General features: G+C 56.5%; 3 protein-coding genes across 3 annotated transcripts; 2 read left to right on the plus strand and 1 right to left on the minus strand.

Annotated features, from left to right (window-relative positions):
- Window positions 1-689: 689 nt before the first annotated feature.
- On the plus strand, window positions 690-1,875 carry MYCTH_2300099 (uncharacterized protein). The gene is made up of 2 exons (XM_003661043.1): window positions 690-1,566; window positions 1,683-1,875. Exons 1-2 carry the CDS (start codon window positions 902-904, stop codon window positions 1,852-1,854), a joined length of 837 nt encoding a protein of 278 aa, XP_003661091.1. The 5' UTR covers window positions 690-901; the 3' UTR covers window positions 1,855-1,875.
- Window positions 1,876-2,125: 250 nt separating this feature from the next.
- Window positions 2,126-3,854, minus strand: MYCTH_107255 (uncharacterized protein; the record flags this gene model as incomplete). The annotated part of the gene is made up of 3 exons (XM_003661044.1): window positions 3,502-3,854; window positions 2,444-3,411; window positions 2,126-2,382 (listed from the first exon to the last, which is right to left on the minus strand). Exons 1-3 carry the CDS (start codon window positions 3,783-3,785, stop codon window positions 2,126-2,128), a joined length of 1,509 nt encoding a protein of 502 aa, XP_003661092.1. The 5' UTR covers window positions 3,786-3,854.
- Window positions 3,855-3,972: 118 nt separating this feature from the next.
- Window positions 3,973-5,164, plus strand: MYCTH_2300101 (uncharacterized protein). The gene is made up of 2 exons (XM_003661045.1): window positions 3,973-4,409; window positions 4,468-5,164. The coding sequence occupies exons 1-2, from the start codon at window positions 4,232-4,234 to the stop codon at window positions 5,064-5,066; spliced, it is 777 nt and encodes a 258-aa protein (XP_003661093.1). The 5' UTR covers window positions 3,973-4,231; the 3' UTR covers window positions 5,067-5,164.
- The last annotated feature ends 6,021 nt before the right edge of the window (window positions 5,165-11,185 follow it).

Genomic DNA, 11,185 nt, shown 5'->3' on the forward strand with positions numbered 1-11,185 from the left:
CGCAGCGGGTCAGGGTCTCGAATAACAGTTACCCTAGTGTAATGTTCAGTGTTTTGGCGTCTGCGATGGCCGCGGTGGTTCGTTTGAGGGCATGGGGTGGATGACGTCACAGCTCCTTTTAAGCCTGCGGTCCGAAATATAGAAAACGAATCAAGGAAGCGGACTACACAGGAGCTGACTGCCTTGGTGTGATCACTTAACAGGTCGTTAACACAATTCCATGCCCCTATGGCACGTAATCGTAGTGAAGGAAGGAGCGTCAACCTGAATGGTTGTGATGGAAGTGACATCCGGGCAAGTGCGGGCAGACCAAACGTCACCCGCCACAAGCTTCCTTCCCCAATGACGTACTTCAATACCAAAGACTTTCTCCTTCCAAGCCCCCAACAGAGGAGTGGCTGTGGGGAAGGCGGTGGATGGCCGCGCATGGCTTGTGGGAAGAGCTGTGGAGAGTCTCATGCCTTGATGCTGTGCTGAGTGTGCCCTGGGGTACTACTTAGTATCGTTTGTCGGGCGTTACCCATTAGCTGCTCCCGCCTCAAGGGTCCAAGATGCAACAATGATGTCGATGAGGTAATGATCTACTGGCCCCGGTAAAAGGGGTCGCCTGGGGAAGTTGGACAAGTACGAGTGCCATTGCTGGGACAATGCCGGTTAACCCAATGCCAAACCAATATGCCACTGACGACATGGCCGGCCCGTCACCGGTAATGATCGCCCAAGGTAGGTTGTCCATTCAAGGCAGCACCAGGAGTGGGATCTGGGCCGCTCAAGAGGAAGATATAAGGGAGGCGCTTCCTCCTCCAAGTAGCGATTATCTGCTGCAGACTTAAGAACCTACATACAAACACCACATAACGCAAAACAATATCATATATTCTTCCATCAGAAATCATCCAACATGTCCGGCATCGTTCACAAGATTAAGGAGGCTGTCCACCCCGACAGCAAGTCCCACCACAACACAGCCCCTGAGGGCAGCCACGGTCCCCACAACAGCCGTGTAGCTAACGCCGTCGACCCTCGTGTCGACTCGGATCGCGACGGCCGCGGGGCTGGCCGCACCGCCGGCCACGGGGAGTACGGCAGTGCTGGCTACGGTACCGGTCGCGCCGGCTACGGCACTGGCACCGCCGAAGGAACACATGGTCCGCACAACAGCCGCGTAGCCAACGCCGCTGATCCCCGTGTCGACTCGGATCTCGACAACTCGCGCACTATCGGCACCGGTCGAACGGCCGGCACCGGCGCCACTGGCTTCGGCGCTGGCACCACTGGCGGTTACGGTTCGGGTATCACTGGCGGCGCCGGCTCCGGCGCTACCGGTGTGACCGGCACCCACGGTGCCCCGGCAGGTACCTACGGCCCGCACAGCAGCCGCGTGGCTAACGCTGCTGACCCTCGCGTCGACTCGGACCGTGACGGCCGCGGCGCCCTCGGCACCGGCCCTGGCCCTGCCCCCAACACTGCCGGCCCTCACAGCAGCGACATGGCCAACAAGATGGATCCCCGCGTCGACTCGGATCTTGACGGCAGCCGAACTATGGGTGGGAACAAGACGTACCAGTAAGTAAGTAGCGTGCCGTTTTGTTTGCCTGATTATTTTTTTTTTCTTCACTGGCCCATGCAGTCTCGTGGCACCTCACAGAACCCAAGCTGACCAGGCGGGCCGAACACAACAGATCTGGAACAATGTCGGATGCGCGACGCGATCCCACCGACGCTGCCCAAGTGCCTCCTTCAGTCCTGAGGAAGCATCTCGGCGAACCGTCGATCGAACACGAGGATGTCACCCACCACCGTGAGAGGAGAAACAGTATCAAGACACACCAGGAAACCTTCCGCGGTATCTAATTGCGTGTCCTCCGCTGGGTGGGGGTAATGGGAACAATGTATTATGACGGAATATGAGATCTTTCATTTTCTTTTTTTTTTCCCTCTGTCATTTCAATAAGCTGTATTTTTAGAGCAGATACCAGCCAAGAGGGCGAAGGGTCTAAAATTGCGGAATCAGAATGCAAGAACGACTGGAAAATCATGGACGCGGCTGTTTTCGTGTAGAGAATGTGCTTTCTCATAACGTGAGTGCGTACAGGTGGCCAATTTCTGGGCCCTGTTGCTGCTCCTAGGAGAAAGTGACTTGTCTGCCCATCAAACTTCGAAAGGCATCATCCAGAGCCTTTCTCTTCTTCGTCTTGGCGGCAGAGATATCTGCTGCGCCGTCGTCGTCATCATCCCCTTCGTCGTCCGCACCCTCAAGTTCCGGGAGCCAACCCCGGATTTGACCATCCAAGTGCCCGCTGAGTAGGCCACCGGCAGCGTTACTGCCGCCCATAACCACACCACTTGAACCTCCGCTCCCCCCGGCCCCTCTCCATGCGACTGGTTGCCAGAGCATTAGCTTCACTAAGCAGAGAAAACACGCAAAAGAACGGTGACATACGGCTCGTGACACGATTCTTGATGGCCCTTTCACCCCCCTGATGTGTACCGACAGAGGCTACAGCCGGGCCCATTCCGCGTAATCTTGCGACGGTAGACCCCTCGTGGAGATCCATGACCAGTATCTCGGTCTCGTTCGGGAAGAACAACAGCTCACACCCTGGCGCCGTGAGACCAAGGGGCGAGACAAACATGGTGACGGCGCCCATCTGGCTGTTACGGATGCTCGGCCCAAAGCTGGCAAGTGTGTTGGCGCCGGTCGCCGCGTCCCAGACGCGTATGCGGCGGTCGTGGCCAGCGGATACGAGGTAGGCTCCGTCGTCCGTCCAGGTGAGGCCGTTCACGGCCCCAGCATGTGCCTTTGCTGCGAGCCGAGGAGGACGTAGTTGCGACGTCGTGCCCCCGTCGGCAAGACCGACGACATCCTCTTGGTCGAGGAGCGCGACCAGGCCATTGGACTTCCTCACGTCCCAGATGCGCACTGCCCCGTCCGCCGAGCCGGCAGCAAGGACGTGCTCGTACGCCGGGGACCAGGACACGGACAGGACGGCGCCGGCAGAACCACCGGTCTGGCCCGGCGGAACCAGCGACTGCACCGCGGCGGAAGAGCGCAGATCGACGAGGCGGACGGCCGGGTGTTGAGTCCCGCATGCGACCAGCAGATGGGAGGCTATCGGGGAAACTGCGTGAGTGTAGACCCTGGAGCCGAGGAAGAACGAACCGGACACGGATGCCCTCTCGGTGGACCACAGCTTGAGCGTCTGGTCATGCGAGCAGGAGAGAAATGCGGCACTGTCAAACGGGTAGAAAGACAGGTGAGTGACGCCGAAGCGGTGCCCGGCTGCCGCGGAGTCGCTGCCAGCACGAGAGACCACAGCAACGGGGCGGTAGGTATAATACCGCCATGGGTTTGGGCACTGTTCCAGATCCCAGAGCTTGATAGTGGCGTCCGAGCCGCCAGAAACCAGTCTAGGCGTTACAAAAGAAATGTGAGCGTGAGATCAACCGGGGAAACAACCCAAAATCAAATTGGGGAGGGGAGGAGGGCTCACCACGCACATGCGGCCATCGAAGCGCTCCAGAGCCAGGGCACTGACACCGGCCTGGTGCGCCCAGAGAGAAACCCTCGGGGCAGCAGCATCGCCGCCCGAGCCAGAACCATCAGCTGCCGAAGCTACGGCTCTGTTTCCGCGGCCGACGGGAACGCTTGCATCACGTTCGCCGCCGTCGAAGCGAAAGTGAGGAGCACGAGCGAAGGAACGCAGCAGCGTCGTCGCCTGGATCCTGGCGAACTCGTCCGGACCCAGCCTGCCCGACGATCGCTCAAACAGAAGCAAATTCATGCCATGGGGCTGATCTCTGGGCAGTCCGGGATCAATCGGTGTTGATGACGTATAGTTGCTTCGACGTTGGAGTGTTCGTCCGCCGTTGGATTTCGGGCTCGGCGGGGTGGGGCGGGGTTGCTGTGGGCTGCAAGCTAAGCAACCGCTGCAAGCGATCTCGAAACCTTCAGTTCGCCAACAAAACGACCTGACACACTTCCTCTCATCCATCGACCGGCTTCTGCAAATAGATAAGGTTTTTTTTTCTCTCAACAAAAAATAAGAATAAGAGAAAGGATAGAAAGGGTGAGAACTGCCCGGCTCCTTGCATCTTGCCTATCGTGGCTGCGATACCATCCGTCAGAACACCTGAACGAAGAATCTCTCTTTGATCCGCGGCATGTTGAAGTATCAACGGAGAGTACACGCGCAACCAAATATAACCACTTGTTCTCCAACCAGACTGCATGGAGGCGTCCCCGGACTCGATATTTCTGAGCTCAGGCGAGACCACACCATCGTCACGGCTGTCCTCCCCCGCTGAATCACACAGCAGCAGCAGCAGCAGCAGCAATAGGAGGAGGAGAAGTAAGTCTTCTCAAAGACATCGGCGCCGGCCGGCCAATGTTTTCGACGCCGTCGCAGGTATGCTTCTATTATCCTCTCATACTCCGAGACTGGACAACGGCCTAAATCTTGTCAGGACGTGTCACTCTTAACGGGGCCCTCGGTGACGCAGACGACGCGACCAGCAGGAGCAAACGCCGTCTGAGGGCTATCTCCGACCGCTATTTGTCGCGCAATCCGAGACTGGCCCCAGAAGAGGCCCTGTTCAGGCGTAAGAACGCCCCAGTTCGCTACGCCGAGTACGACATCTACTGGGCCAGCGATGACCTTCCCAATGCTGGCTACGGTAGTCTCCCGGACAGCGACCTTCTGAGGTCAATCCACAGCTATGCGAGCAAGTTCTACGAAACGGCGGCTGCCCGCCTGGGTCCTCGCTGCGTCGTTGGGACCAGGACCGTTGACGAGAGGAGTATGGACGAGTCTGCCTTGTTGGCCTTTGGCATCCTGTTGGAAGAGGCTGGCCGCGAGGCCCTTGGAAAGAGGGGGGATGTCGTCTTCACCGAAGCCTCAACAGAGGCCAAGGAGGCGACCAAGGTTGTGCAGAGCACCAAGTCGCCCTGCTTGGTCTCTGGGGGCTTCGAAGCCGCCGACGAACCCCCAGTTTCACATACGTCCCCAAAACCGAAACGGAGAAAGGTGGCGAACACTGAGATCTCCGTCGAGGAACATCAATGACGGCATCCACATTATACCTCGATGAGGATGACGGAGCGTTCTTTTACCGGATCAGGCTTCTTGATACTGAGGGAAAAGCGAGAAAAGAACAAAAAGCAAAATTGACTGCCACCACAAGAGCCACAAAGGGCCACAAGGGTGCAGATTCAACGGGAGGAAGGGCATGCCTCCTTCCATCTTCGTACATACATAACATATGACAGACGCACGCACTTGTGGTGCTTCTCTAGGAGATGGTGTACACTGCATAGTTGTATGGGCGACAATGGGGACACGATTCTCAAATCGTTACAAATTTGTGTTGTCTGTCAGTCTCCGCAACCATGGCACCGGGACGCCAATCCCACCCACGACGGGCTCTCAACTTTGGAAGAAAAGCAATAGCAATAACCAAAGGGCCGCCGCCGTTTTCCATTTGGCCCCTTCCCCCCCCAACAAGACGCCGCGCGCCTACTATTGGATCGAAGGGGACATTCGGCAATACTCTTGACGAAGGGGCTGGACCGATGGCCTTCATAATTTGTGTCGCGCAGCATTGCAATGCACTACACTACACTGGTTGATCCGTACGCTCCGTACGGATTGCACTCCAGTCCCGGTCTGCCAACAATACCATCCGCGACATCACGCCCACAACTACCGCGGGGTCTTTCTTTTTCTTCTACACTACTACTTCCCCTCCTCCTACTCCTTCGGGTCGTAGCGTCGGTCTTGTCGCGAGCGGGCGTGGTCCCTCTCCCACAGGCTTTCTTGGATCGTTGTCCAATCACGAATACCTTGGAGGGCCCATCTTTGGCTCGCATAGTGCCGGCATTGCCGCGCATACCGATTGGGCCTCTGCGGTCCGCGTGCTATGACGAGATTCTTGAGCTTGTGGTTACAATTCGAGGTCGGGGCGTGGGATGACCATCGTCAGATCGTGCAGCAGCTCGCAAGACATCCGAATCCCCAGGTTGGTTCTCAAATAGCAGTTCACAAGACCGCAAACACCACTGTGGCCAGCCATTCCTCCAAGGCTTGCCTGGTTTTACGGAGATTGTTTCCCGACAAGGCTGGGCCGCTCAACCATGTGCAGGGACTGCGGAGTGACAATGACCCTCATCTACTTACCAAAAAGAGAAGGATAACGAGAAGGATAAAGAAATAAATGAAAAGAAAAAGAATGAACATAGGTATCTCTTTACCTTGATTACGTGGACAATGTGTGTCGAATATAATAGCCTCTAGGTATTCACATTAAGTGATTGCTAAACGCATACGTTCTCGATATGGTAGGCAAGGGAGGATGACGAGCTGGAACCTGCTCATTAGGATATATGAAACCCAAGATGACGCACCAGAGAGAATGAGCGACAGAACCGCTCATCAAGTGGGGAGGCAATGGCATCCAGCGCGTGGAATGTCGATGAATGTGTACATAATACAGTGACTCGGGACCAATGTGGTCGGCCGCTGCCGCCAGTGCCGAATCTCTTTTTCGGCCGCAATTGGGCTCGGCTTACACTACATCCACACACACACACACACACACACCACTGCGTACCCCGCTGCTCTCCAACGACCTTTACCTGTTCCAGCGTCTAACCAGATCAATCAGCGACGGCGACGGCGCAGATCCCCGTCTCCAGCGTGACGGATTCTTGGCCTGTGCCGCACGGAAATCATCGACACATACCCTCAACTGCCGCCAGTCTCATTGCTCGGGTTGACACCACGCCCATCTGGCCGTTGTAGAACTGACCAGATGGCCAAAGGGCCGAAAAGAATCGATCCTCAAGGCAGATAGCTACACCTGAGTAATCTCGGCGTGGGATGTCCGGGCGCATAGAGCATTTCGTGCGTAATGTATGCCCGGAATACACGTACAGTACTCCGTACATCCTCCCATGTAATGCCGTAACTGGGGGAGATAAGAGAGGGGCAAAGAATAAGAGGTATCCGTAAAAAAAAGGGAATGCGTGGCGCGAGATTTGTCAATGTCGTTCACATGGCACCTCCCGCGACCGGTCCCTCGCTCTTGCCCGCCGCCGATCGTTTCGCAACGAATGCGGTAACATACGAGGGTCGTGTGCCGTGACCTGCAAATCCGTTCCTTGGCCCGGGAAATTTCGAGCGTCCGTGGGTTGAAACCAGTCGCCGAAACAGCCTAGCACGAGGCTTAGTGGACACAAGAAGCGACCCAAAGTGGAGGCTGGGCCTTGCCATTCCCAGAACCTTGGGTCCCCCTAACTCGCACTGATTGGGCAGGGCGCTGGAACATGTTCCATGACCGTGTCTGCGGGTCGGCACCGAGCTCCCACCTGATAAGCTTCGCACCATGCAACTACTGTCGTATGCTACTGCGTAGTGTCGCATTCTGGATGAGCCATTCCACCAGAAGCGGGTATCGGCTTTGGGTGGCATTGGGCACGGCGCACGTTCTGAGCAAAAAGCGGTGACTCGGCCTAGAGGCAGTGAAGAGTCCGGAAAGAAGCCATGTCAATGGGAGGGGCAGCTGTAGACGCAGGCACGTACTGTACATACAGAATACTGACGGAATACTGCGCGTAAAGTCGTCATCGCAATCAAGACCGCATCAAAGCCGAGGAGTACAATACCATTCAGGTGTGTATTTGATACACCGATGATATACCTAATACGAAGTATTTTTGACACTAGCGGAGCGTTTGTAGGATAGTGCTTGAACCGCCGACAAAACAGCCGACACCTAGTCGGGAAGGTCGCTTGATGTGGGCTAAAAAATGATCCGATCCCCGTCCACCCGCGGTGGGCGGGTGTGCGGTGAGCAGCGAGGTTTGCGATCAATCATCAATCACACAGAGCTGCCAGTCACGTGGCGAATCTAGCGAGCGCTTGTTCCTGGAATTTGGACGCTGAGGGAGAACCTGTGTTCCGTACTAGTACTGTATATTGTACTGTATACCACGAGGGAGATTGGAGAACCTTCCTGGCGCAAGCTCTGGGAACCCCACGGTCTCGTTATTGGAACTCGTTTTGTCAAAGGACCTCTGTCCTCCAATATCAGACGGTTCGTTCTCTGAACCCAGTACGGCCGGAGTACCTTTCGTAGTTGCTTGTTTGACATGATGCTGCCTGAAGTCTTCATCAGAACCGGCAGGAAATACTCCGTACTAGCTAACATTTCAAAGCAAGGTGCGCTGCCGATGCGGTCCATGCTCGTTTTCTTTTTGCTTTTCCGAGGTTTCCCCCAGAGCTGCATGGAGAATTTCGGCAGATCTACGGAGTAGCGAGACTAAGATTACTCTGGGAACAGAATGTGGTTGATGCTGCGTCCGCAGGTGCATAACTTCCGCCTTATGCGATCCCGTACGGAGTAATGCTTGTGCAGCTGCGCCAGCCCCATGGCTCCGAACGCGGCCAAAATCAGGGAGCAGCGTTTTCTCTCCTGTCGATCTGGAACCACTCCCTTCCAACAAACTCACCTACGAGATATCCATTGCCAGATCGTTGGCACCGCACAGAGTAGCATAGTGTACCGAGGTACCAATACATGCTACATTGGCAGACCATCGTGGTGCTCCTGGCCAGACACGGTGCGTGAGGGTGCGCGCGCGCGCGTATTGTAGTGTACGTCACCTTGCGAGAGCAGAGTCGGGGTCGTACTGTCGAACCGTGCACTTGCTGATCGACCACCCGCCTTCGCCCCCCCGCCTCTGCTCCCTGCCCGCCACGCGCCTCATGCATGGGCACCTCTCAGCGCCCTTCCCCGTGGGATTGGCAGGCGGCCTTCCGACCTACACCTTGACGGGCCGCGGCCGCAAGGGCAATGTTCTACACTAGTGTAGTGTACACTAGACAGCCCACTCCCGGCCCATGCTGCCAAGGATCGCGCGCTCTCTCCGCTGCGACTTGGCTACCCCGTCACTGCCAGTGTGTACTCGGTATACCGACGGCATTTACTGCGCACGTACCGTACATACGAAAGGCAGCTCTCCCCACTGTCGACTTTTCTCACCTCGGAGTCTCGGTCGCCATCTCGGTGGTCGTAGGCCAGGCGCTTGGGACAAACCTAACCTGGAGTGCTGTGCGGTGTCTCACCTGGGTGAGAGGTTTGCGCAACTTGTGGATGGGGTTGCACGTCGAGCCGAGCTTACGCTAGTGTAGGCTTGGCGCCTATGCCCGGGATTGGCGGACATTTTTTTCCTTGCGCACCATGCCTGCGGGTCGAATCGCCGCCTCAGCATCAAATCTCAGCACCCACCGGACGCCGGATTCCCCGTCACAAAGAAGACAAGAAGGAACCTGCCAAGGCAGGCTAGGGTGAGAAGCAGCAGAAAAGGAAAGAAGAAAAAGAAAGAAAGGGAAGAAGAAAAGGATCGCCTTTGTGGACGCCTGCATGATACGGCTGAAGCGAAGCTTCCAGCCGCCCCTCATTACACCGTTCCACTAGCAGGGCCGTCAGCTCTTGACGAGTGTGGTACGATGCGTCAACGTCTGCAGCGGTCCTCCTGTGCATTGCTGGTACCTTAACTGCAGTAGTCCGTACTTAAAGGTAGTTTCGTACGCCATACAAAAAATCAGATTTCTACCCCTTTCTACCCCGTACATCAAAGCAGATGAACAATACCTACCTACCTACCTTTTCCTGATTAATGCTGTAGGGTCCGTAACAGTATATCCGTACGTGACCTTTACGCACTAGGCACGCCTCTGTGTGACCCGGTTGCTGACAGCCTTTCCTTTCTTTCTTTCTTTCTTTCTTTTTTACTCCCGAGCGTCTGTCACAGACCATCTTGTCTCTTCTTTCCTTGGACACTACTGCGCCCATTACTTGTATGTACATACAGTACAAGAAAATGGCCGTGGACACACTAGCCAGAATTGAAGAATGTTGCAGCGAAGACGGGGACAAAAACAAATGCGAACGAATAATCGACACCCAAGGCACTGCGTGCCCATTCGTCCTCCCATGGCGCAACCCAAGCAACCAGCGTGCCAAAGGTAGTAGTGTACAGACCGGGGGATTAGCAAGAGCCCGCATTCCTCAAACAGGCGCTGTACTGCGTAGACTTCAACCAGCTACACAGTACACTACTGTAGTAGCAGAAGGGAACCCTCGGCCCCACCCCGGACCGAGTGGGGAAATATGGCCCACCGTTTGCGCGGTTCTGATTGTTCAGCAGCGACCCCTGGCGCTCCAGCACCCTGGTTCCGACCGAGGTCCTTGAGACGTGCTTCGGCACGGTTGACTGATGACCGGGGCAGAACTCTCGTCAATTTGCGATGTGTTTTCTCACCAAGCCCCAAAACGCCGCCTGACCAGCTCCCGCTCCTGCCGACCCATTGATCCGTTCCTTGAGCGACCGGTCTGTCGCCCCGCGCCGCCTGGCAGGTCTCCTGCGCGCATCGGCTTTCTCTGTGGGATTTCGATACGCTCCGCTGCCCTACGCCAGTACAACTTTGTTACTCCCCTTTTCTTTCTGCGGCCCGCAATTGGTGCATCTCCCGCGTACATACATTTGTACCCCGACGAGAAGGGAGGCTGCCATTCAGCGTTACCGAAACCCGTACCGTACCCTTGGATTTTGGATTTTAGATTTTGGGACCAAGCTCTCGTTTTTGCGCCCTCCCCACTCTGCTCGCCCCAGAACCCCCGAACGCGCAACACAGACCACATCCCGTTGCTGCCCGATTCGCGACTGGTCCCTGCTCGGCCGAGCTGCTGTCACTTTGGTGGGCTCTGCTCAGTGAGCCGAGGGGCTCGCTCTTCCCAGTACGAACAAGAGGAAAACTGGATATCGCGCGCGCACACGCACGCACACACACAAACACACACACACACACACAAAGAGAGAGACACGGACGGACGGAGGGACGGAGAGAGACAGAGAGAGGGAGAGAGAGAGAAAGACACACACGCCTCCGCTTCCCTCCCCTTCAAAACCGCACGCGCTCTCTCTTTACAGACCGCTTGCCCCGGCCGCCCTCAAACTTTCCGCCGCTGACCGGACGGCGCAGCCGTGTCTGACGCTCACAGTCACGGGGTCCCGCCGGATCGATCCCCTGCTTGGCTCGAGCCCCTCTCCCCCCTTCCCTTCTCTTCCCTCCCGGCTTGTGCTCCATGCTGGCGCGGCAGGCTTGCTGCTGCCCCATTGTCT

This window comes from Thermothelomyces thermophilus, chromosome 2 (genome assembly GCF_000226095.1).
Source record: "Thermothelomyces thermophilus ATCC 42464 chromosome 2, complete sequence".
NCBI classification, from domain to species: Eukaryota; Fungi; Ascomycota; class Sordariomycetes; order Sordariales; family Chaetomiaceae; genus Thermothelomyces; species Thermothelomyces thermophilus.